Source organism: Carya illinoinensis, chromosome 5, assembly GCF_018687715.1.
Source record: "Carya illinoinensis cultivar Pawnee chromosome 5, C.illinoinensisPawnee_v1, whole genome shotgun sequence".
Taxonomy (NCBI): domain Eukaryota; kingdom Viridiplantae; phylum Streptophyta; class Magnoliopsida; order Fagales; family Juglandaceae; genus Carya; species Carya illinoinensis.
Window position 1 is genome coordinate 1905140 of NC_056756.1, and position 26266 is coordinate 1931405.

At 36.7% G+C, this 26266-nt stretch overlaps 3 protein-coding genes across 11 annotated transcripts; 1 reads left to right on the forward strand and 2 right to left on the reverse strand.

Moving 5' to 3' along the window:
- Positions 1-97: 97 nt before the first annotated feature.
- On the reverse strand, positions 98-13264 carry LOC122309234. Of its 3 annotated transcripts, XR_006242382.1 has the most exons (19): positions 13002-13264; positions 12558-12620; positions 11705-11798; positions 11417-11525; positions 11300-11338; positions 10534-10617; positions 10329-10390; positions 9564-9666; positions 8804-8944; positions 6920-6988; positions 6767-6823; positions 6374-6637; positions 4783-4866; positions 4545-4655; positions 4297-4367; positions 2780-2998; positions 1449-1555; positions 1061-1154; positions 713-754 (listed from the first exon to the last, which is right to left on the reverse strand). XR_006242382.1 is itself a non-coding variant. In XM_043122630.1 (18 exons), exons 3-18 carry the CDS (start codon positions 11790-11792, stop codon positions 458-460), a joined length of 1887 nt encoding a protein of 628 aa, XP_042978564.1. In that variant the 5' UTR covers positions 11793-11798; positions 12558-12620; positions 13002-13259; the 3' UTR covers positions 98-457. The 3 variants fall into 3 exon arrangements, 2 of the variants coding, with proteins under 2 accessions (XP_042978564.1, XP_042978563.1); XM_043122630.1 differs by lacking the exon at positions 1449-1555 and having other exon boundaries at positions 98-754; positions 11417-11520; positions 13002-13259; XM_043122629.1 differs by lacking the exon at positions 1449-1555 and having other exon boundaries at positions 98-754; positions 13002-13259.
- An 810-nt stretch (positions 13265-14074) lies between these two features.
- Positions 14075-22953, reverse strand: LOC122311112 (telomere repeat-binding factor 1). 7 transcript variants are annotated; one of them, XM_043125513.1, is made up of 8 exons: positions 22748-22953; positions 21946-22128; positions 21422-21639; positions 21123-21207; positions 20171-20254; positions 14911-15261; positions 14620-14802; positions 14075-14462 (listed from the first exon to the last, which is right to left on the reverse strand). In XM_043125513.1, exons 2-8 carry the CDS (start codon positions 22093-22095, stop codon positions 14448-14450), a joined length of 1086 nt encoding a protein of 361 aa, XP_042981447.1. In that variant the 5' UTR covers positions 22096-22128; positions 22748-22953; the 3' UTR covers positions 14075-14447. The 7 variants fall into 7 exon arrangements, with proteins under 7 accessions (XP_042981447.1, XP_042981445.1, XP_042981443.1 ...); XM_043125511.1 differs by having other exon boundaries at positions 14075-14471; XM_043125509.1 differs by having other exon boundaries at positions 14075-14802; positions 22795-22953.
- Positions 22954-24750: 1797 nt separating this feature from the next.
- Positions 24751-26253, forward strand: LOC122309299 (protein FAR1-RELATED SEQUENCE 5-like). Its single transcript, XM_043122726.1, has one exon. The coding sequence runs from the start codon at positions 24751-24753 to the stop codon at positions 26251-26253; it is 1503 nt and encodes a 500-aa protein (XP_042978660.1).
- Positions 26254-26266: the final 13 nt, after the last annotated feature.

The following is a 26266-nucleotide window of genomic DNA, read 5'->3' on the forward strand; positions in this document are numbered from 1 at the left end:
ATGAAGTACCTACTTATTATTTCCAGGCTACTTCAGGAGTCCATCAACAATATATATGCCTGGTTCCAGTAATCAACCATAGACATGTGACCTTCTCTTTAAAAAAAAAAACCTACCATGGGTTCAATTCATCATATGAACACAATTAAACAGTACTATACATTAACTGAACGGAAACATTCCCGTGAAAGTTCATGGAGTTTTTTTTAACAAATACGTTTGTTCATATATACAATCACAAGCTACTACACGAACCTTCACATTTTACTGAACATATTTTCCTTTTGTCCCATTGTCACACAGCATACATATCACTTTCCTCCTGCATCCAACCAATCAATACTCATTTTACCCACTTGCTCATAGCCTTCGCTGTGCATTCAATAACAATTAACTGTGCCAAATCTTGCCCAGAACCAAGACCATGTGTTATCAGAGAGCTCAATCGCCTCGTGTCTCAGGAACCACTTTTCATTGTGTTGTCCTTCAATACCTGAGCTGCAAGTACGAGGAGCTCCACCATCTCAAATCCTGCAGCGGAAACAGAATCTATCTTCTCACTGCTAGATTCCCCATAAATCTCTTTGGGATCATTGCCGATGCTTTCATAAATGGAACCAACATCAGCCTCAGCCGACCAACTGATGGGTAGTGAGCTGCCAAGGGCAGTCTTGACAAGTTTTGCTTCATTAATAACATCATCTAGAGCTTCTGTAACGCTAGTAACTGTACCTTCCGAAACTGATTCCTTGGCCTACAACATAGATTACAGCACAAGCAAATGGGCTATCAATATTAGAGAATAGTTAGAATCACTCTGCTAGTTTTAATCAAACAGACATGAGAAACTCCAAGCTAACAGGTGGGCAAACTACGTTATGATACTCTTTGACCACAAAGTAAATGAAATGAAAAGGTATCCATCAAAAAGTAAGGACCCTTGAACCAGATCACTATTCAAAATATTTAACACATCCCTGGCCCCATCTCCGAAGAACAAAGAAATTGCTCATCCCATTCTTTGAAGTAACAATTGTAGGAATATATGACAGAGTTATACCTTCAAAAGAGAGAGGCGGAGCCTATGAATCGAAGATGTCAGATGCTCCATACTTTCCATACTTTCCTTAAGAGTTGCATGTTCAATTTTCATTCTGAAAAAGTTAAAAGAGTAAAATAATGTAAATGAAAAATAAAAAAAAAGGCATACTCTTTCAAATTAAATTCTTACCGATTAATTAGCAGACAAATTATGGAATACCATTTTGCATGCATAAGAATCACACATCTTCAGTCATGCATTCATGCAGTGCAAACAAAGTGCCAAAGAAGTTATTGCTAACAGGGGATTTTCAATGGGAAAAGGAGAACTTTTAGCACCTTGAGTTGAAAACTTGGGGTTTTGTTATGGAGTAGGTGAACGGATTTTAAAAAAAAAAAAAACATGCCTTCCTCAGATCTACCGGTCTCCGCGCCGGCTGGGTCATCCAAGAGCTTCACAGATCTGCTCAAGACGAAAAGTACCATCCCTTCAAATCCTGTCCCCATGAGAGGCCTGTCCCAAAACCAAGGAAACCCAAGCTATTGCAAGATGTGTCTCGAATGAGAACTCCAATAATTTAATTTTTTTGTTGAATTACGTGCATAGTTTTGCAAGACATGAATTATGCAAAAAACTTCTCCCATCTAATATGGCTCTACGCAATTCAATAACAAACTTCTCCCAACCCAGACCTTTGTACCCTTCAAGAATGACTACAACACTCCACCGGCCTCCTCCACCATATTCGGTGACAGTTAGAAACCTAACATGCACATTGGAGCATCGTTGAGCCACGAAGGCTCTGTTTCCTTAACACAAATGTTTTGTGAATTCTGAATTTCTCCCCGCCTGTAACACTGCTTCCACTGTAGCCCCCAGCCACCCTATGCCACTCCGATCCATAGCTACAGATCTTCAAACCCTTCTGCTCCTCTCCACAATTTTTAATGAAGACATTTATGTTTATGGTAAAATTTCAAAAGCCTTCAATACCACCCAAAAGCGCACCAACTTACCCATATTAATTTAAAAACTCCAATTTCAAAAAGCATATTTATGCAAAAAATATTTATGCAAAGCTTCCCAAGCTTCATTCCTCTTGAATATTTATGCAAAAAATACAAGCATAAGCCTTCGGTTCAGGCCTGAGGAGGATTCAAAGAACAGTCGGAAACCGAGAGGAACCAGCTAAAGATCTGCAACAAATCTAAAGAACTACAGAGCCCAACTGCAACTCAGTGGCCCAAGAGTGTATGATCGGTGATTTCTATGTGAGATGGCGATGGAGCTGGCCTGATTTCCAGCGACACGGAGAAGAGAGCCTTCTCTCCTCCATCGCTGGAGAAGATCTCAGCACCAAAGTACTCCCAGAAGAGTCACCGGCCATTGTCGACTCTCTCTGTATCAATGACACGGCCGGCAAAGCAGTAGGTGTTAGGGCTGCGCCACCTCGCACTAAACTCACAAGACAGATGCACTCTCTCACTCTCTCTCACACAGATAGAAAATGGGAAAGAAGAAAATGGAAAGAAAATGTTAGAGAAGGGAAAAGAAACACGGAAAGGAACAAAAGAAAGATTAGGAAAATTTTCAGCCAGAAGCGCCGGAAATGAAGACACGATGGGGGGACATGCGAGGGATTTGAATGCCAGAGAGAGAGAGAGAGCTAATACATAATAAAAATACTTATTTATAAAAAAAAAATTTAAAAGAAAAGTCCCAAATATTCTCACTAACCTGGCAAAGTCCATGCTATTCCTTTTGCTGAAGAATTTGCCTTCATTATTCTGATAAGCTTCGGCATCATCTCCACTAACATCTAATGTGCCAATCCAACGTCTCAGATATGTTCTCTTTAGCAAGTTTTTTAACTTACCATCTCTTTCATGAGTTAAAAGTTTTAGTCCCCCAATACCAGCCAGACCTTTTGCTTCTTTAGTCTCCTTACCAATTTTCCTGCATAAATGCATCAGATCTGCTCAAGTACTACGGTCATAAGTCATCAAGCAGTGAAACCAACCATTGCCAAAAGTGCAGAAAATTTTTCAACAAGCAAAGCGGCAAAGGAAACAAAGACATGTAACAAAAAAAGCACCTCCAGAACAAATCTACAAGAAGCTAACTAATAATACCCAAATTTATCAGTTAGGAAGATCATAGGAAGAGTGAAGGCAGGGGCAGAACCAGAAAATCCGGTTTGGGGGGGCCAAGTTACAAAAAAAATAATTTAGTGGGGGTCAAATTCTAATTTTCATATAATCTACTGTATAAAAACACCTTTAAATTTTAATTTTCATCAAATTTTAAAAATACATCCCCCCCCCCCCCCCCCCCTAAAAAAAAAAAAACACCAAGCTCCTTAGTAGTTCCGCCCATCAAGAGGTTTATACACTGATATATAAATATGTATGGCTTGATGAAAGAGAATCTACAACACAAGCCACTTAAGCAGTTGATAAAACAATTTAAGAGGCAAAAAGAAAGACTTCAACTTGGTATTCATACAATTAAAAGGATAAAATAAATGTTCAATTTAAGTAGTGAGAGAGAGAGAGAGAGAGAGAGAGAGAGAGAGAGAGAGAGAGCAATATTTGAACGTGTTTAAAAAGTCCATTCTCTCTCTGTTCTCCTATATGTTCTACTGTCACGTTAGGTTGCCAAGGAAATGCCTTGAGGTCCGTACTTTAAGGGGATGTTTTGATGTAAAATGTTGGGAAATTTTTAATGAAAAGTGAAAAATGGAAAGATGAAAGTTTTATTAGTCTTTGTGTAAATGTGGGTCTCACCTTAAATATATATATATATTGATTTTTATGTATTTTTATAAAGTTAAACTATTCTTTATTTGAATTACAATCATATATTCTAATGAAAAGATGAAATATATTGAGTCGAGGAGAGTTGTATGTTAGGGAAGAAATTGAGGAAAAATTTACTGTAGATGGAAAACTATTCTATTGGTAAGATTGTAGTACAGGACATTCAGTTATGATCACATATTAGCTCACAAGACACAACATTCGATCTTATTGACGCATCATTGATAAATGTAATTCATCAAGATAGGAGGTTTCAACGACTATTATTGATGTACACCAAGCTCCAAGAGAGAAATAGTCACGGTGAAATTTTAGATGTTCTTTTGACTGGAAAACAATAGTAGTCATAGAAGGGAAAAAAATAACTTATATGATAGTGTCAAATTTCTTTTTTTTTTTTTTTCTGAAAGAAAAAATTCAGAAAAAAGAACGTACTCCTGAAATAGTTGATATTCCTGCTTTAGCTGTGCAAAGTCCATGAGAGCTTTGACCTTTTCATTGGTAACCTGGGCCAATAAATAAATTGCAAAGTTACAATAGTTGAAAGCCAGCCATGCTCAGTCCTTAGCTTCTAATATTGTAGTTAGCTATGCTATGCCATTATGTACATGAAGTCTTTGCTTTCTTGTTCAAAATTAAATTGCTTTCACCTTATCTTTAGAAACAAGTACTTCTGAAATTACCTGCAATAAATTTCTCTGGAGCTCCTCGATTTTCCTTTGAAGAGCTCCATTTACATTTCTCTCCAGTAAATGCCTTTCTTCCTGCTGTGATAAAAGTAACAATGCTGCAACCTGATAAAGATTTAATACTTGAGAAAAAAAGAAAAAAGAATACACAACCTACTGCAAAGGAAAACAATTCAACATAAAGGCGGGTGGAGAGAGAGAGAGAGAGAGAGAGAGAGAGAGACTTAAAAACCTTCTCTTGCAATGCCTGTGCAAGGACTTTGGAGGCACCACCTTTTCCATCAGCCACAACATCCAGCAAGTCTGGACCATTCCTCTGAACAAGGTATAAACTGGTATTAAAATTATAAGTAACAAGAAACTATGGTCAACATTGAGGTTATCCATTGAGGTCAACATAATGATTAAATTTTACTCGACTAGAAATAATATTGTAAACACCAGTTCTCAAAGTCAGATAGAATACATAGAAAATACAGAGCTGCACAGCCTTTTCTCTCCTTTCTTCCTTTCAATCAGAATTCTCACTTTCTCAAAGGCCGGCAACTTTGATTTTTATTTATCCCCAATGTCACTTGAGTAATGGAAATATTCTTGATCACTTGGATTAAACTTATCAGCAAACTAATAAATCCAAGTGAAATTCTTAGTACATTCCACTAAACACGGGTTATGCCCAATATATCTTCAATTCTTTCCTTCAGGTGAAACACATGCCCTTCAACTCAATTTGAAGGAAGGCAAATTTGGACTATGAAAGTGAAAATACTCCTAAACACTGTCCTATTATAATTTGTCGTGCTTTTGTGTGTTGTGGTGTGGGGGGTGGGGGGGAACACACACAAAATTTTCACACTTGGTGGAAAGCTAAGCTGCTCCTAGTCCTAGATTTACCATGTGATTCCCAGTTTCTTCACTTCAAAAGTCTTTGCAAGAAAACACCGATCAAAAAAAAGTCTTTGCAAGAAAATACACTACAGACTTTTTACATGAAAGTCCACAAAGATATCCAATGTCAAAGCATTGGAAAGGACAAAAAGCCTTGTGTCTCAATGAGGCTTCTACCTATTTTATATAGACTATCAAGGCATCTTCACACAATTAATGGTATAGATTATCTATAATTGGTTTGTGATACCCAAAAAGGATAAGGGTAAATGGTGTATGGGTCCCACATTGCTTGGGAATTAGAAGTTTTTGCTCTTTAAAAAATTCCAATGGAGCTCCATTTATATTATTGACTAGTTCTTTTGAAGTATATGCCATATAGTTTAGGCCTTCCATTGGGACATTACAAATGGTATCAGAGTCTATCCCAACCAGAAATGTGGGCTTGAGTCATGCCACCTACAATGGATGGGCTTGACGAGGATGTCAGAAATTTAAGAGGGAGAGATTGTGATACCCCATATGATAAGGATAAGGTTAGGTGGTATATGGGATCCCACACATTGCTTGGGAAGAAGAAGTTCTTGCTCTTTATAATATTCCAATAGAGCTCCAATTGTATCATTAACTAGTCCTTTTAGAGTATAGACCATATGATTTGGACCTTCCACTGGGGCATTACAGGTTAGATGTTTTGCCAATCATCCAGCTATCACATAAAAAGCACCACTGCAGGCATGTGCACTATGTAATATGATAAGTCTAAATCAATGTGAATGAGACAGGATGGATACTTGGTAGTATTATATAGGTAACCCTCCCCTGTCATTCTCATGTGATAAGCGAAATTTAAAAAAAAAAAAAAATCAAGCAATACAATATCCAGAAAATAAAAGCAAATATACATCATGCACGTGGAACCTCAGTGAACAAACCTTAGATAGCAAGTCGAAGCTAGCCTCAGAGGTCATATGTACATCTCGACATTCATATTCATCTAGTTTTTCATCTTCTTGAGGAGACTCTGAACTTTGTACTTTTCTCACTTCAAATTGCCTAACCTTTTTCTCTATCGCATCGACAATTGACTTCATATGAAATCTTCCCTCATCAAGTAAATTCATGACATGAACTCTTTGCTGAGAATGGTATTGATACAGCTCCGCTATCCCATTCTTGATCATTTTGTCTGTAACTATCTGAATGTAAGGAAATTAGGTTAAAAAATAAACAAGAGAGATTGGTGTATAATATCTGTGTTATTTTTCTTTCATTCTTTTCTGGAGTTCTAAAGAGGTAGTTGAATCTTCAGACAATGAAGAGCTCACTTTCTTCTTTTCCAATTCACGAACTTTTCCCTTTAGATGATTTTCAATGTCCAACCCCTATTGACAACAAGAAAGCATATATTTGATTAATACATTAACAGTCATTTAGTTTGTGACTTAAAAGGCCATAATGAAGCAGAACTAAAGCCATACCATCCGAAGCTTATTTTGAAGATTATCCACTGATTTCCTCATTGTCTCCAGCTCTTCTTCTAACGCACTCTGTCTGAGCAATAAGTTATTCGAGTTGCAGATGAATAGTAAAATCTCAATAATAAAATGAACACTGGAATATTCTGCATTTAAACTATCAGATTCAACTTGGCAACCAATGAGTAGACAATGTACATTTACTTCTCATCACACAAAGGGTAAAGGCAAATCAATTAAATTAGTGTTTCACATCTAACCTGTACATTACAATGCAGTATATCTGTAATACCCCATATGATAAGGATATGGTGTAGGTGGTGTATGGGATCCCACATTGCTTGGAAAGGAAAAGTTGTGCTCTTTATAAGGTTCCAATGGGGCTCCAATTGTATCATTGACTAGTCCTTTTGGAGTATAGGCCATGTGGTTTGGGCCTTCCATTGGGGCGTTACAAATGGTATCAGAGCTTATCCTAACCAAAAATGTGGGACTTGAGCCATGCCACCTACAGCGGATATACCTGACGAGGACGTTGGGAATTTAAGGGGGGTAGATTGTAATACCCCATATGATAAAGATATGGGTAGGTGGTGTATGGGATCCCACATTACTTGGGAAGGAAAAGTTTGTGCTCTTTATAAGGTTCCAATGGGGCTCCAATTGTATCATTGACTAGTCATTTTGGAGTATAGGCCATGTGATTTGGGCCTTCCATTGGGGCGTTACAATATCATACAAGCCAGTTAATAATTTCAATAAGTAGTTCTCCTAGGTTTCAGACAAATTAGGTTTTGAATCCTAGTAGCGGAATTTGGATTGGTTTTTATAGCATGATATTGAGATAAGTTGTGGATCTAATTCATAATTTCAAAGATAGCAATGTTTTCCATGTGATAAATTTAAGATTTTAGATGACAAAGAAGTAGAGAAATATAATATTTACGTTGTTCGATACATGTGTGAGTCCACAAGTAGAGACAATTGAGGAGACATTCCAATAACATAATATGGAGTATGATGGTGGTAGCCCTCAATACACCCAAAGCCTCAAAATATCAAGCTAGCTCTTTGAAAAAAACTCGTTCATTCTTCTAAAAGACTTCTTCTAACCAAACCTCCTCCACATGAAAAGAACACCTTAGATCGAAGCCATTACTTTGGGACAAAAGCCCATTTGAGCATAAACTCCACTTGACCCAAAGCCTCTATTTGGACTGGAGCACCGAACTATTGATACCAATATTTATATATGGGGCTTGAAGTACAATTTATCGCTTTCTTTGTCTGATGCAGGATTACCATCTATATATAGCAGCTATGCACATGATGACTTTCTTTATTCTTCAATGTGGGATTTATTGGAATTTGACACAATTTACAACAAGTTTATTGGAATTTTGTCTAATGGCGGCATTCTTGAAAAGTCAACCAATATCTTTATGCTAGGATCCTCATGCTAACTCGAGTTATTTGGACTTTATCTGGTGAAATTTTGTGTATTGTTTCTGACAAGGTTTACTTAGTTTGATTTGCTTCAGCTCTCTCATACTGGTTCACTCCTAGTCCAGAACAAGAAGGGGTATACATAAAAAGTATTGTTTACAAGTATAATTAAACAAGATGGTGTTGATCTTATTAGTTTAGGCACAGGTCAACAAATTCAATACCTTCAAATCATTTTTTACATGAAAGGCAGTCAGATCTAAGATCCAAACAACATAATGAGAGAATACAGCAAAACTGTAAAAATATATATATATATATATATATTTTACTCATTCACTACAACATTTAAGATTTACCATCATGCTATCCAGCCATAAGATGAAATTTATATAATTGATTGTGATGGTTCAAGGAAGATTAAAAGCCATGAAAACTTACAATGTATTTGGAAGTGGATGTATCATTAAAGCTCCACAGTTCTTCAGGATCATGCAAAAGACATTCAGACTTTTCATCCCAACTTGTATCCTCAAATCCTTTGAGAGAATTTAGCCTTATCTTGAAAAATTTATCAATAACCTGTCATATAACCTGTCATAAGTAAACATATATGCATATGACCTAAAGAGATTCTTTCGAAGACCGGGAGCATTCCTTGGATGAGCTGAAGAGATTCTTTTATAGTACTTTATTTTCTTGGGCTTCGATCATTATTTGTAATGAGTATAGTTTTCATGATTTGCATGTATCGCTCACTTGTGCTTAGTGGTACTTAGGCATTTTCTGCGTATACTTCCTATGTACTTTGGCTATGTCTATTCCTATTAATAAAGTTTTACTTTTACTTGTCCAAAAAAAAAAAAAAAAAAGGATGAAAGGGAAAAAACATATCAAGTTTCAAAACTTGGTCTCAACAATACCACTAAGTAAGAAGGCAAAATAATAGATGACAAGTGCCATGCACTCAACAGGGAAATATCATATTTCTACCCTGATTGTGTAAGGTCTTACACCAATATACCATAGGGCTTATAAGTACCGATAATTAGGGGAGAACGTATGTTGTTGATTGTTTAATCAAATATATCATAACCTATGTGTGCCTTTTAACAATCTTACTATCACCTAAGATACACCAAAAAGATAGGTTCAATATTTGGGAGTTGAGTGTTGGGGGGTGGGGGAAGAAGAAAATCACCTTCTTGAAAGTCTTATTCTGATCTTCTTCCTTAGCTAGAGCAATGCGAAATGTGTCATTAAGTTTCTTCTGTCCAAGACAATCTGAGGTGAGCTCCTCTAACCTGCATCGCCAAGATCATGCAGATTAGAACATTAGAAAAGTACAGTGAGTAGTAACTAAATTATTCTTGTGGTGCCTTCCACAATGATATCCACAAGTTGGGAAGGTCTAAAAAACATGTTATCCAACAATAAGACCTTCTTATTGCCTTGATGAAAAAAGAACAAAAAAGAAAACACTAGAAAACAAATTAATTATCAAACCCCCGCTAAGAGAGAACAAGAAATTACCAAATCATGCTGTAAAATTCACTTACTAAATGAAATGATTTTTTTTATAAGTAAAAATATTATATATATATATATATATATCAATAGGAGTAACCAAGTACACTGGACGTATACAAGAAAACATATAACCCATACTAAAGAGCCCGTGAAACACTACCCAAAACACTAAGTATTTTAGGTGATAGTTTGCTATTTTTGTTAACTACAACGATAAGTATCCCCTCATCTTTTGTCATCTACTATCATCTGCTTCTCAAAAGAGATTTTTTTCCAGCACAATGCTTATTTTTAGGTGATTTCCATGATTCCATCAACCAGTAGAACAATCTATAGATGGATATAACAAATGAAAATAATCCTTAATTGTTTTCTATTTTGAGCCAGAGTACAGATAGTAGATGAACACCCAAAGGGATAAAATACTGACAAATACCTCATTTCAATATTGCCCAATCTCTGTGACATAATCTCCTCCTTCTCCTTGGCCTTCTCAGCCTGTTACAAGTAGCACAGCATCTTCAGAAACTTCTATAGTTATTTTTTTTATAAGCAGAAACTTCTATAGTTATTAAAAGCAGGAAAGCTCTTACAAAGTAGTATATAATAACTCAAACTTAACAAAAAGATACTGTCATAACCTCCATTATTGAATGGTCCCTCTCAGCAAAAGCAGAAGCTACACAGCCTTGGAAAAATTTAACCTGCTTCTCGGCTTCCATATTCTGAAAAAGGAAAGTGAGACAAAAAATAAAATGTGGTTTCGTCTATTTCCGTCAAAAATGGATACACTTCAGAGTATTGGAAAGCCAAAACAGAACCTAAGGATGCATACAACTATATAGAAAAGATCATCCATGCAGCTTCCAAGAAGCGGTAAGCCTTTGTCTTTCCTTTTCAAGATTGTGTTAAACTTGTTGCCAACAGAAGCAGCTGTTTCCAAGATTATATAACAAGCACTTCTGAAATCCTTTTTTTATAAGTAAAATAAGTTTTTCTAAAATCTAACTACAAGATTGGAGGTTGGTTATAATAGCATACCCATCACTATTTTCCCTTATGAAACGTGAGAACAGATCAAACTAGATCCTAAAATACATAAAGGCGGTAAAATAACAAATTCTTCATGAAGTGCAAACAAATTGACATAAATTTTTTTTGTCCTCTTATATACTTCCTGTATACTTGTGCTACACCTTTTCATAAGACCTTCTATTGTCAAGAAAACAAATTCCTCTAAAATACCATATACAAAAAGTTTGAAATAGTTTTTTTTTTTTTCTTGATAGGTAAAAATTTGCAATAGTCTGTTAGAGTTGGAAAATAGCTTCCCATGCAATTATATCCAGTTAATGCAATTTCTAAAAGAAATACAGCAGGGGGAGGGAAAGACAGACAGTGAGAGACCTTTGAGACCTCCATACCATGCAGCTCAGCAAGTTGGCTCTGGGTACAGAAAAGTAAGCTCATGAGCATTTAACATAGGGGGAGAAAATTGCACACATTAAAATTTAGAGATCTCACTTTGATCCGGTAGGCCTCTGAAAGCTCCTCTTGCAGATTTATATTCTCTCTTGTGCAAGTAGATAGTTTCTTTTTCAAGTTTTCAATCTCCTGCTCCAAGCCAGCTGTCCTAATAGGGGATTTAACTTTATTATAATATATTTTAATTGTCTACTCAATAATACCAACAAGAAGACTACAGACACCTCTTCTCTCCTTCTCCATTCCCACCACCCAAGAAAAAGATGAAAATGGGGAAAGAGAGTAAGGGGAAGATAGACCTGTTGGAATGAGAAAAAGAAATTATACCTTTGAAAATGCATCCGAGTAGCCACAGCAAGGTAGCTAGGTCCAGCTTGTTGCATACACAATTGCTCAATATCCTTGCGCAACTCATCACGCTCTACAAGAGAAATAGTCCATATAGTACATCTTGTTCACATAAGTATATCTGATAGTGGAAAAGCCATTGACCAACTTTAGATAGTGCCCTAGGAAGCACTGTCTCCAGTTGGCTATGTGAAACTAGCATATCTAACCGGGACAGAATGGAATTCCACATATCTGTACACTTCCGGTGTACATGGCTTATGCCTTTTTCATTCATTTCAATAATATTTTCTCTTACCTATCCAAAAAAAAATTCCACATTTTTTATAGCTAAATTTTTTTTATAGGTAATTCCACATATAGAAAAACAAATAATCATGTAAGATCAGGTTTCCAGTGGTTAATTGGTGCGACTCAACTACACGAATAGACTGAACCGATGAGAAATTCACATAAGTAAGAAGCAGCTGATTCTAGGGATTTAAAAAAATACCCTGTTATAAGTAATATAAGTCTTATTAAGAAAACGGTGGAAAAGTATAAAACAGGACTGAGTTATACAAAGTATTCCCCCAATAAAAGTACACTTGAAAATTAAGAAAGAGCAAAAGCTCCACAAAATGAGAGGCAAAGTAAGCATTACATGGGTTTCATAAATGTCTTCGCTTCAATAAACCGATCAATGTGAATAAAAATAGGAAAAGAAAACGAACATAAACAGGAAGTTAGTAAGTAAGTGGGATGGTCACTCAAAGTATACGTTAGACACGAAAAGATGGCATATTTGAGAACGAAAAGAATGAATGCCAAAAACTAAGAGAATTGTAAATACCACGTTCCAACTGTTGGATGCGAGTCGTCAAGGATTCATTGCCGTTTAAAGTTTCATCCATGTCTGAAAGAAAATTTAGAGTATGATCGTTAAACCCAATAGAACCGACGACATGATTTAATCCCAAACAATACGAGAACCACAAAGTACACCAACGTAAACAATAAACGGTCTTCTCGTCAATCATTGATCCAAACAAAAACAGGAGACTTGGAAAGTGATGCTAAAGTAAGAAAAAGCACATCCGTCCACTGTACAAAAAAGAACTTGGATTTCTGCATTTAAAAAATAAAAAACCCACCCCGTTCACACGTTTGAACTCAAAAGAAAATTCCGTTAGATCACCTTCTATCAACCGAAACAGAATTAAATGATTGATAGTGAACAATATTTCACTGACAAATTGGAGTTTCAAATAATAATCGGTATGCAAAGAGGGTTTACCTGAGAGATTTCACGGATATCGGAATAGGAAGGGGCAAAAGTAAAACGAACAGGTATGGCAGGAATCGAAATAGAGAGGTAAAAGAGTAAAGGGAGAATTTTGGTTTGATTTGGCTTTGCTTAGAAGATGGAGGGAGCCATCACTCCTCAAAGCTCAAACGGCTCTCTCTCTCCAACGACATACGGTCCCTGCGATAATTGTCTCTGTATTATTTGCCTGGATCCTGAACGGGGTTATTTTTTTCGCCTTTTACTTAATAAATTAACTCCTGATAATCATATACATATGTATAATGAAACATTACCCTTAAAAAGGGTGGGGTACGAGGCACAATTCTATTGGACAAAATCCATAATTAACTTTTAATTATTTGTTTTAAAAGCAAGCAGCATCTCTGACTTTGGACCTCTCGGAGTCTCGAGTCTAACCTCGAAGGCTAAACGGGGCTCCCTTCACGCTCAAATCATGAAAATTACTCTTACCACATTCCCGAATGGATTGACGTGGCTTATCTTCAAAGAAATCAAATAAAAATAATTATATAAATTAAAATAATATCATTAAATACTTTAAATCTATTTTATAATAAAAATAATTTTATAATTAGACAGACCAAATTAAACCACATCAATTTAAAAAATTACTTTTGTATAATTCTTTTATGACTAAAATATTTTCCTTCTATAAATATAAATTTATAGATATTTTAAATATTATATTAAATCTATTTCACAATAAAAATAATTCTTTATTTTTATAAAATCTGTTTATAATTAAAACATTTCTCTAAAATTATTATCTTCGAAATATTTTTAGAATCTTGCCTATTTATAAGTATTTAGCGTATGTGATAAACATTTCTTTCCTTTTTTTTCTTGTCTTATTGTGCGGAGATGTTACAAGGATTTTGCTTGATTCCATTGCATTGATATCCACAATCTTTCTCCCAGGAATGTTCCAGAAACGACAAATAATCTGGCAATTTAAAGGAGAGGGATTTTATAAGGGCATGACATAAATAATGGCAATTTAAAGACCATTTAAATCAGATGTCCTAAAAAACAGACAACCCTATCAGAAGAAAATCCATCTCTTTCAATTTCTTTTATGCACTCTAGTTTCTACATTTAGCTGCAATTTCTAAGTTCACAAAAGGTGGCAAATATTGGCCAAGAACCAGCATTTTCGGAAATATAAACACAAATCTACAAAAGAAAAGGTACTGGATGAACAGGATTTCCTGACAAGGTAAATCCAGATTAGGCCGGCCAAGGAATCGCCTTCACATATTTACAAATACAGGCACCGCCGGGCTTTTGTCAGCAGAAGACAAGCATGCATCTAGCTCCCGAACAAAAAGAACTCTGACCCTTTCTTGTGGGTCAGAAATATGCTCCAGTTCATTACACTCCTTGCTGGCCATTTTGCGAAGTTATTAATTTAGGTCAAGCTCGGATCATCTGCATGTACTTTCAGAAAATGTAAATTAGTCAAAAGCTTGAGAAAACAAGATCAAAAACAGAAGAAGATGGAATGTTGGTATTCGATAGGGAAGTTTCTTTTTTCCTTTCAATCTGAGATTTATATTTTCTAAAAAAACAGAGTAGGATGAGAAACCTGGATCAAGAAAAGAAAGAAAAGAGAGAACAAGTTGCTGCCACTAAGTACATAGAAATATGAAAATTTGTGATCGGCTTTCCTTTCAAACATCTGTAAGTGGGGAACATCTGTCCTTCTCTTAAATTTATCTCCCTTTTTGCTGTAAAGCCTGCTTATGGAAATATCTAGCAGAGCTTCTATCTGATCAAAAAAAAGTTCCTAGCAGAGCTCCACTCAAGCAAAAAGAATATAGAAGGAAAAAAAAAAAAAAAACCACGAAAATTCGATAGAGTAAGAGAGGAATCTCACCATTTTCGGATTGCTTCTTCCTTTCAAAGTTTTCACTGCCGCTGCTGCAAAAGCTTGTGCCACTTCTGCATCAGCTTCTGCTGCCTCAGCCTCTCTTGCAGCCTCTTCAGCTTCTGCTATAGCAGCTTCTGCTTCAGCAACGGCTTGAGCAGCAGCTGCGGCAGCCTCTTGTGGAGTCATATTCCTCATCTTTTCTAACTCTAAATCAATCTGGGATTTTGTAAGCATATGAGTATCATCCTTTTCAACTTTTGGAAAAACCCTCTGCCTTCCATCCAAGAGTAACATGGAAGGATTTCTTCTTCTATCTGGGAATGCTGGACTAGGTGCAATCCTATACTTGCGTTTAACCTGTAAAGGTTAAAAAAATAATGTAGGAATCCACCATATCTTAAATCATTCACACTTCAATGGGTCAGTAAAAGAACAAATCCTATTCTGTAGTTTTCTTAATGGTCTTGAAGTACCAAACCAGATGAGTAAGCAGACTATGTAAATTCAGTTCCAATTAACGATCATCCGCCTAAGTACATATCACAATAAACCAACAATATTTGCACTCCACTCAATTTCAAGAATAATCTATTGCCACAAAGCACAATGAAAAAAATTCCAACAAGAATCAGTAAATAGCCAAAAAGGCTTCTCAATCCCATCAAATAAGTTATCAAAATCTTCATCCCTTTAATTTACCCCAAGATTCATGATTATCAAAAAAGCTCTAAATGATTTTCAATTCATCAATGATGTCTACCTTCTGAGGTACAGTAGCTCAACATTGGTGCACTACATGTTTCATCCACTTACGCACTCATCTAAACTTAAAATCATTTCCTTCTCTATTACTAAACAGGTGAATATTGGCAACATACATAAAATTGTTCCAATCAAATTGTAATGGCACATCTAATGCCCATGAAATAATTGCATTCACGTGTAGGGGGCAAATAAGCCAAGGAGTGCAGAGCTTAATATTGCAGATTCTCTAGTCAGGACTAGAGCAAGAGTAAAAGTTGAGTTAAAGTAAGTTGCACCAAGTTTGGATCAGCCAAGACGCTGGAATGGACCATAAAAACTAAGATGTGAAGAAAGATGTAGTCGTCCTGATGCCTGATAGCAAAATCAGGCAAAAGAATAAATTACACACATGCATCAAGACAACAAAGTGAGAAGAGAAAAGAAAGCCAAATAATATCTAAGTCCCTATTTTATCAAATCACAACCCTTAAACGTGGATCCTCAAACCCCATAAGGAGAAAATTGTGAAGATGAGGCAAGCAGAAGAGACAAAAAACATGAGAGAGAAGAGGATGCTTTCACAGAATCTCTTAATCTTAGTTCAAGCTACAGCTCTCTCTATCAACAGTCGTCTCAAATCCTGGTCCCAAACCTATCACTAAAAATTCAGGACAGATGGGTACAGTACAAAAGTGGGAAAACTACAAAAGAAGATGGAGAAAAATTACCAATCTAAATCTCTTCATCTTTCAGTTGTCAAGCCAAGGTCTAGCCCAAATAGAGGAGAAAGGAAACTATCAACTAGGATCTTAAGTTTTTGCCACGAAAAGCCAAGTTAGGGCTTCCCCTCCCACCTCCCAAATAAATATTTCCCTCCCTCACTCAATCGTGTTCTTTGTTTAAACAAAGAAGACTCAGAAAAACCCAGCCATAAGGGCTCTTGCTTGACAATAGAACCCAACCCATATCAGCATTTCACCTCGATACATGACCTTACAAAGTTGACCTGGGTGTTAATTGCAGTTAAACAAAACACACAACATTGCATCCCTTCATCTGTCAGGATCCCCTAATCTTGACTAAAAACCCACTATACCCCTCATCCGTACAAACAATATAAATATATATAAGCCAACGCCAAACCTAACCCATGCTAATATATTACCTCCCTTCATGATCTTAAAAAGTTACTCCAAGATAGGTTTGACCTCAATCCAAAAAAAAAAAAAAAAAAAGATAAGATAAAAGTTCAATTGCTCAAGCTAGGTTTGGGTTGGAGGGGAATTTAATATTACTCGTTATTCTTGTGAGTGAGCAGGGGATTCTATGATTTCTAGAGCTATGTCCGAGTTTTCTGATTTCATTTCTGAGCTGCAGCTGGTTGATTTACAAATGGTGGGAGGGGACTGTACGTGGTCAAATGGGAGAGCATGGTCCCGGCTGGACAGATTCTCGGTTTCGGCTTCTTGGGAAGCACTCTTTCTGGAATTGAAACAGAAAAGACTGCAGCGAATTGTTTCAGACCGTTATCCTATCTTGTTGGATTGTGGTGGCATTGTTAGTGGAAAGATATATTTTAAATTTGAAAATATGTGATTGGAGGGTGAGGGTTTTATTGAAAGGGTAAGCAGGTGGTGGGTTTCATATCAGTTTTCTGGTACTCCAAGTTTTGTTTTGGCTGGTAAGCTTAAGGTGTTAAAACAGGATTTGAAAAGATGGAATGTGGAGGTTCTTGTCAATGTCAATAATAAAAGAAAACAGCTTATGGAGCAGCTGTGTATTTTGGAAAAAGGAGATGAAGGGTGAAATATCCTATGAGGCAAAGGAGAAGAAGAAAGGTGTAATGGCAGAAATTGAAAAGCTCACTCTTATGGAAGAAATTTCGTGGAGGCAAAAATCAAGAATTCTTTGGCTGAATGAAGGTGACAAATGTACGAAATTCTTTCACAAAATGGCTAATTCACACCGTAGACATAATGCTATTAAGGTTCTTCTTGTAGGTGATAATGTTATTACCGATAATGGGGAGATTGGAGATCTTTTTGTGAGTTATTATGAGAAGCTTTTTCAAGAAGAATATTCTTGGAGACCTATGTTAGATGGGCCGTCTTTCGGGTCCATTGATCAGCTTAGTGTAGTTCAGTTGGAGAGGAATTTTGAGGAAGAGGAAGTTCTTGCTGTTGTTAAAGGTATGTCTAAAGATAATGCATGGGGTCCGGATGGATTTTCTATGGCATTTCTTCAAGCTTGTTGGGATATTGTGAAGGAAGACATTACAAAAGTTTTTGGGGAATTTTATTCTTTCTTAAAATTTGAGAAGAGTTTTAATACTACATTCATCGCTCTTATTCCTAAAAAGGCGGGCGCTGTAGATACGAGGGATTTTGGCCCTATTAGCTTGGTGAATGGGATGTATAAGATCATTTCTAAGGTGCTAGCTAACCACATGAGTGTAGTCATGGACAAGATTATTTTGAAGTATCAGAATGCATTTGTGAGGGGAAGACAAATCCTGGATTCAGTTTTAATTGCTAATGAAATGTTTGGAAGGCAGAATTAGAATGGGTAAATCTGGAATCTTAGTTAAACTGGACATGGAAAAGGCTTTTGACCATGTCAATTGGGACTTTCCTCTTTATTTACTTGGGAGATTTGGTTTTGGAGAGAAGTGGTGTTCATGGATAAAACATTATATTTCGATGGCCAGATTTTCTTTATTGGTGAATGACACTCCGGTGGGTTTTTTTAATAGCTCCCGTGGACTAAGGCAAGGAGACCCTTTATCTCCTTGTCTTTTTGTATTAGTTATGGATGCTTTGAGGCGTATGATTGAAGTGGCTGTGAAGAGGAATTTTTTGTCGGGATTTATGGTGGGAGATTGACTTACGGGGCAGCATTACAGTTTCACATTACTTTTTGCAGACAATACTTTAATACTTAGTGATTCAAGTCAAGATCATCTCCGTACTTTGAGAGCCTTGTTGCTAAGCTTTGAAGCTGTTTAAGGACTTAGAATTAACTTAGCTAAGTCTGAAATTGTTACGGTGGGTACAGTCAGGAATAGAGAGGACAGCCTGATCAGATTATTGGGGAAGATTATATGATATGAAAACTGATCAGAATGGAGAGGACAGCTTGCCGTGGTTGCAAACAAATAACTCCAGATTTACCGTAGAATCTTTTTATAAGGCATTAATCATTCAGGGAGTAAAGACTATCCCTGGAAATGTATTTGGAGGGCAAAGATGCCTAGTAAAGTTGTTTTTTTCTGTTGGTTGGTGCCTCTTGGAAAAACATTAACCATGGATAATTTGAGGAAGGGAGGCTTTTTTGTGGGTGATTGGTGTTTTATGTGTAAGAAGGATGGTGAATCTGTTAACCATCTTTTTCTTCCTTGTGAGGTGGCAACAATTTTGTGGAATGAGATTTTTTTTTTTTTTTTTCGATAAGTAAAAATATTATATATATCAAAAGGAGTAACCAAGTACATTGGACGTATACAAGAAAACACTTAGCCCATACTAGAGAGCTCGTAAAACACTACCCAAAATACTCAAGCCCAACCCCTTGCTCCCCATAAAACTAATCCTCTACCCGAAAAAAACCCACCACGAGAATGTCTTCACAATGCCCTCCCTTTACCCTTCCCTTGACTTGTGAGCTACCTCCCTTAGCATCGTAGTTGATTGCCCATGAAAGACGCTTTATCTCCCTGCTTTTCTTAAAATTTAATTTGGTTTCACGCGCGTGGAAAGAGATTTTGGCAAAGGTAGGCATTGCTTGGGTGATGCCTATGCATGTGGCAGATTTTTTAGCTTGCTGGCAAGGTTTAGTGGGATTTAGAGGCAGTGCAGCAGCGTGGAGGATGATTCCCTTATGTTTGTTTTGGTGCTTATGGCTTGAAACAAATGGGAGGTGTTTTGAAGATTGTGAACGTTCTATGGGGGAGTTTAGGGAATTTTTCTTTAGCACTTTTAAGTTTTTGGGTGAATAATCTTGTAAGGGATGGGAACATTTGTCATGTTTTATTTTAGTGCTGTTTTTGCTTTAGCTTGTATTTAGGTGTACTCCCTTGTATACATCTTGTGTACTTGGGCTATGCCTATTTACTTGGAATAAAATCTCTTATTAACTATTAAAAAAAAGGTTTGGGTTGGATATTTCTATAAAATTGGGCTGGAATGAAATGCAGGAGTTCCCAAAAGATAAAACAAAATAAGAACTGCCATTAATAAAGGTGTTGAGCTGCAAAAATATCCACTCTACATTTCCAACCAAAACCTACCAAACACCACTGCCTGAAATGGATTAATGGTAAATTGACACACGCAATAATAGCCGCATCAGAAACTTCTTTTATTTTTCTTTTTCCAAAAAAAAAAAAAAAAAATCCCATTATTTAGCTTGATAAAACTTGTAATGCTTTGGCATGCAATAAGGACCACAGAAGTAAAGCAAGGAGAGGCAGAACATGCCAATTGGCTCAAGACAATTGAATCAAAAGATTCTGCATAGAATTTACCTTAATCAGTTTTCCATTTGCTGTCAAATACTTTAATTTTGCTGACAACAACCTCTTAAAGTCTGTCGGTGCCCAATATTGTTCCTATAAAATGAGAAATTCACTGGCTTCAGAAGACCATGAAGATAATACATAAATGGATACAAGAAAAGCATCGTCCCTACTTCTGCACAATCTCAATGATGAATAAGCATAAGCACACATGTTCAATGGTGTCACTAATGACTTGCTCTATATGATTATAAATGAACCAGACAAGCTAAGTGTCACACCATTTTAAGGCTCAGTGAGCAAGCCTTATTAATTAAATTCCAGTTATAGCCATGAAAGGAATAAGAAATGCAGGGTGGAAATGAAATGTCGGGTTATATTTGAAACTCAGATGTGAAGTTTTACCATGATACAAACAAGAAAACATCTGATGTAACGAGAAATGCCGTGTGTGTATTGTCTATAAGGTTGATGGTGTCAGTTACTATGCAGGAACTGTCACTTTGGGATTGCACAGGAATAAAATAAGGAGGGGGCGCAATTAGATGTGCCCAATAACATTTACGTGGGTCCTTTTCATGACGTGCAAGTAGATGTCTAATATCATATAGTTACATAACATCCCAAGTTTAATGCCCAAAATCCTATATACAGAAGCAAAACTAGAGGTTGACAGTAAGTCATCACAAAGTTGACTGCAGGTCCCTCAGGCCCAAACTATCAAAATTAACCATTTAGATCCACAATGGAAAGTATGTGAGCCATGCCATAGTCTCACAAATACAGAAATTTTGTAAGTTTATAATTGTGATACTCAACTAAAATCAATGTAAGATCATAAAGCCATTACAACAGCATTAAAATTGATCAAGTCATGATACTAAAAAGTCTCATGGACCATCCACTGAAGAACGGCATGCATTGTATTCCATGATATTTTGCTTTAAAAATGGAAGACTACCTCAATGTATGTAGCAATAGTTGTCTTATTAGAACCACTGGGCTCCTTCAAATTGACTATAGCCTCAAATATAAGATTGTCCAACCTATAAAAATGAATCTGAAAGATAAAATGGTATACAAATAAACACATAATGTGAACACAAAATTTCTATTGCTATTAAACAATATTGCGGTCATCCAAAAACAGCAAGAGACCAATAATTCCATGAGCCAGTAGCATAGTGCCATGAAACTACTTTCCACGTACCAGGATTATGGAAATAAGATGCTAAAACAACAATTGCCAAAATTTCTAACCTTACAATAGATCTCTTTGGAACAGGAACCTTCAGTGTATCATTAGAATCTACAAGAGGCTTAGCATCCACAATATCTTCATCGCTATGAACAACAGTAGTGAGAGCTATGGAGTTCTCATCCTGCTTAGGGACCTGTGGCACCCTTTTTACAGCTAACCTTGCCTTATCTCTGGAGCCCCATCCATTCGCCATTACACTCATATTTCTCCACTTGTCCTACCAACCATCAAAAGCAAATTACTTTTTGTTATGATATGGACCTCGCCGAGGTAGGCCCCTGTATAGCGGGTAACCAAGGGAACTCCTAGCATACAATTGAACCCAAGATTTCAGGTCTACCTACAGCTCGTCCCAAGCCCACCCTTAGACCACTAGGCATCAAAAGCAGGCTAATTAATTAATCATTTTATGGAAGATATTATACAGTTCGGGATAAAACTTTTGTTTCATTTATTCATGATGGGAACATTGAAAAGGTGCATAACTAAACTCCACTTGGTAAATAAATTCAAAAGAACACACCTTGAGATCTACATTTGAACGCAGATACAAGACACCACTAAATTCTGGATCTTTGAGTATCGTGCGCCATTTTCCAGCTCCATGCTTAATAACCCCAGCTTTAAGTGCAGCTTCCTCTTCTTGGGTCCATTTCTGCTTAGGAGCACCCATCAAGAGTAGCACAAATATGTGCACCCAAAGAATCTGATGTGCCGAACAGTGCTCATCATTAGCAGATGCACTCAGCAGCCAGGAAATTTATATCAAACTGGTATGAAGTTGCATATCCGATTATACTAAAGCGCCCTCAATTATCTTACTTTTGTTGGGGTATGGACTTGTCAAAAAAATATATCTTACTTTTGTTAAAAATGACATCCAAGAACCTTGAATCTAAACGGATTAAACGATTTATTCAGGATCGTGTCCGCTACCCAAACAACAATTTCTCTATGAGTTTGTTAACTTGATGACCCAGAAGAATAAAGAATAGCAATTCCCTCAAATCATTTTATAAGAAACGCATCCACCCCATCCAGTTTGTTCAGATATAAACTAGAAATTCACAACCCAAATCAAAATGTTCCCTTTACGGGGCATGCACAAACTTCAGAATATATTAATGTTTCAATGCACAAACATGTTTCTTCCAAGAGTTATTAACGAACAAATAAAACCTAACTCACAATATAAATTTCATACTCCAATAGACGGAGCTCCGGATTCCACAAACAGGTAAACTAAAGACAAATGAAATCAACCGCTAAAATCACGAGGAAATTAGAGAACGGGAAAAATACGAATCTGAAAGAAGAAAAATTACCAGACGATGTAGGATTAGGCAATGTAAATAACAACGATTATTTGTACCTATTTCCCGTTTATATTTTGCTTCGGTTCTAAATGTTGTGTGCGTTCGTTTTTGGGGTCTGGGATTTGTAATTCCGTTGCGAAATGGGAGAGAATTAGGGCACGGCTGCCCCTCCTAAGCAAGACGACAATTTTAGGAAAGGACGTTGAGTCGTTGACTATTTTCTCTATCGCGGTCTTTTCTTGGTTTTTCATTTTTATTTTATGTTTTTAACCATTCTATTCTTTAATTTTGACACAATTACCACGGAGATGAATAATGTTAACAGGGCCTCTTCTAGACGGTCACGCCGTTCTCCTTCAGTAAACGGCAGCAAATAATAGAATGACACGTCAGCCATTCACATTTAATATACATGAACTGCATCACACACGATTACAAAATTAAAACCAATGGAGCCAAAACCAGTCCATTTCCCTCCCGTCTATACTCAAATACTAGCGCCGCACAGCCCTCCCTTGCACTCCCGATCGGCGATTCTTTTTCGGCAAAACTGCAGCCCCGCACAGCCATCTATTCCGTATAAAGTTGAAACTCGTTTACATTCCAGACCGTCGATTCGATTCCGACAAAACTGCACAAAGTATAATCTGCTATTTCGGTATAACGACGAAACTCCCTTGCACTCCAGATCGGCGAGACTGCCCCGCACAGCCATCTATTCCGTCGTAGACCTCCAGCCTGCCCAAACTTCAGCACTGTCGCACCCTTCACAACCCGCACATGGTAAGTTTGCAAAATAACAGCTATTGAGATTTGGGTTTTTCAGAGTGATTTTTTTGAATGATTGTAGTGAGAATGATTAATTAAGTAGAGGTAAAAATGAAATTAATTTTGAGATTTGGTTTTCAAATAGATATTTTTGAACTGAATGCTTCTTGTAATAAAAATGAATAATTAATTTCACACTAACACTCTCTTGCATTGTAGTAGTGAGAATGAATAATTATCACGCTTTCAAATTAATTTTTCTTTTAATTTCACGTTAAATACCCAATTAATATATTAAGAGAAGGATTTATAATTTTCTAAAAATTATGATGATCATTCGAAGCCAAAGCTAGAGGATCTTATAATTTATTAAGATTGTTGTTTATATTTTAAGTATTTCATCATATAGATACCGTAAAAACTAGAGGATCTTTCAGCGATTAATGTTTTGGGGATCTTTCAGCCATTAAGTAGAAGTTGATGTAATGTTGAAGAAGGCAGGAATTTATTTCAAAGATTGCTACTGTTTTAATCTTGTGTAAAACCTACAAGATAAGAAACTCTTAAAAATTATTTATTTTGTTCCGACATTAAATCTTTTTCTTTGTTTTATGTTGTAATGAAAGATATTCTGTCGAGTTTGAATAGCGATGAAGTTGAGGTAATGATGAGTAGAAATTGCCGTGATATTGAAGATGATACTATTGAGACTGATTCTGGAGTACAACAAGATGATATGAATGTGGAAGATTGTGTGAATGTGGAAGATGGAGTGGATGTGGGAGATGGAATTAATAATATTTCCAGTTCAAGTAGTGGTGTTTTTGAGCCATTCGTTGGGAAGGAGTTTGATGAGGTAGAAGACGCCGAAGCATTTTACAAGGCGTATGCAAGACGAACGGGTTTTGCAACTAGGACCAACCATACTCGATTATCAAAAGATAACAGAAAACTAATTCTAGTAGAGTATGTTTGCTCAAGGGAAGGATTTCGACGTAAAAGTCGGAAACAAATTGAACGAAAAATTCCTGAACCTGCTGAAACAAAAATTGGGTGTAAAGCAACGATGTGTATAAAAAATGATTGTGAAAAGTGGACAGTATGCAAGTTCGTCCGTGAACACAACTATGAGCTACTTACACCGAGAAGCACGAGTTTGCTTCGTGGACATAGAGGCGTAACACGTGTAAAAAAAAAAACTCATTCTCACTTTAAATGAGTCCGGTGTACCGACAAGGAAGATAATGTCGGTGTTGAGCAAAGAATCAGGTGGTGATTTTAACATTGGATGTATTGGTAAGGACGTCAAGAATTATTTGAAAAATAAAAGAAGGAAATTATTTGAAGAGGGAGATGCACAAAGGTTGTATGTCTACTTTCTTGATAGGCAATGTAAAGAACCTGGGTTTGTGTATTCCATGCAAGTTGGTGAGAATGGGTGTATGGGAAGTTGCTTTTGGGCAGATGCAAGATCAAGGGCTGCGTATCAATATTTTGGGGATGTTGTCACCTTTGATGCGACATATTTGACAAATATTTATAAGATGCCGTTTCTCCCATTTTCAATAGTTAATCATCATCACCAAACAATCATGTTTGGTTGTGCATTGTTAGTTAATGAAACAGCTGAATCATATATTTGGCTACTGAGAACATGGCAAGAGGCAATGCTTGGGCGTGCCCCTTCAACCATAATTACTGATGATGACAAGGCGATGGCGAAAGCCATTGGTGTGGTATTCCCAAATACAACTCATAGGTTGTGCCTATGGCATATTTTACAAAAATTCCTAGAACATTTGGCACATGTGTATAACAAGTTTCCGGACTTTCAAAAAGATTTCCGTCATTGTATCCATGAGACAATAACGACTGATGAGTTTGAGCAAGAATGGAGCTCAATACTAGGGAAGTATAGTCTACTAGATAATGATTGGCTGCAAAATCTTTACAACCGATGGGATAAGTGGGTTCCAGCTTACTTACAAACCACGTTTTGTGCCGGTATGTCAACATCTCAAAGGAGCGAAAGCATGAATAAATTTTTTAAAGATTGTGTTCGTTCAAGCACGATGGTGAGTGATTTTGTGCATCAATACGAGAAAGCCTTAGATGCACGTTATTTCAAGGAGAAAGAGAAGGACGTGCAAACAAAATCGACACAGGCTGTTATGAAAACTTTATGGAAAATTGAAGCAGATGCAGCCTCAGTCTATACAAGGAAGTCTTTCATGATCTTCCAGGATGAGCTCTTTAATAGCCAACGGTACATTCCAATCAAAGTTGGAAAAGAGGGCGAAAGAAGGATATACGGAATCACACCGAATGGCAAAGAGCAACCTATTTATCATGTGACCTTGGAGAGTGGAGATGCGAAGGCAATATGCACATGCCATATGTTTGAGTTTGTGGGGATTCTTTGTAGGCATATCCTATGTGTCATTGGGAAGAAATCGAAATTAGATATGTTGCCACATCATTATATTCTAGAGAAATGGACCATCAATGCTAAGAGTTGGGCCAATCTTGACATACCAAATTTTGATGGCCATGTAATGACACACGATGATCCAATGATGAGAAAAAGCAAGTTGATGATGCAATTCTATGATATTGCCGAACTTGACTCACAATCACCACAAAAATACAACCATCTCTCTCTTGCCTTAGACAAGGTCCACAAGGAGTTGCTCTTTATGGAAGATATTGAGGGAGAAAAAAATATAGAAGGTGGAAATATGTCATAGAATGATTCGCAAG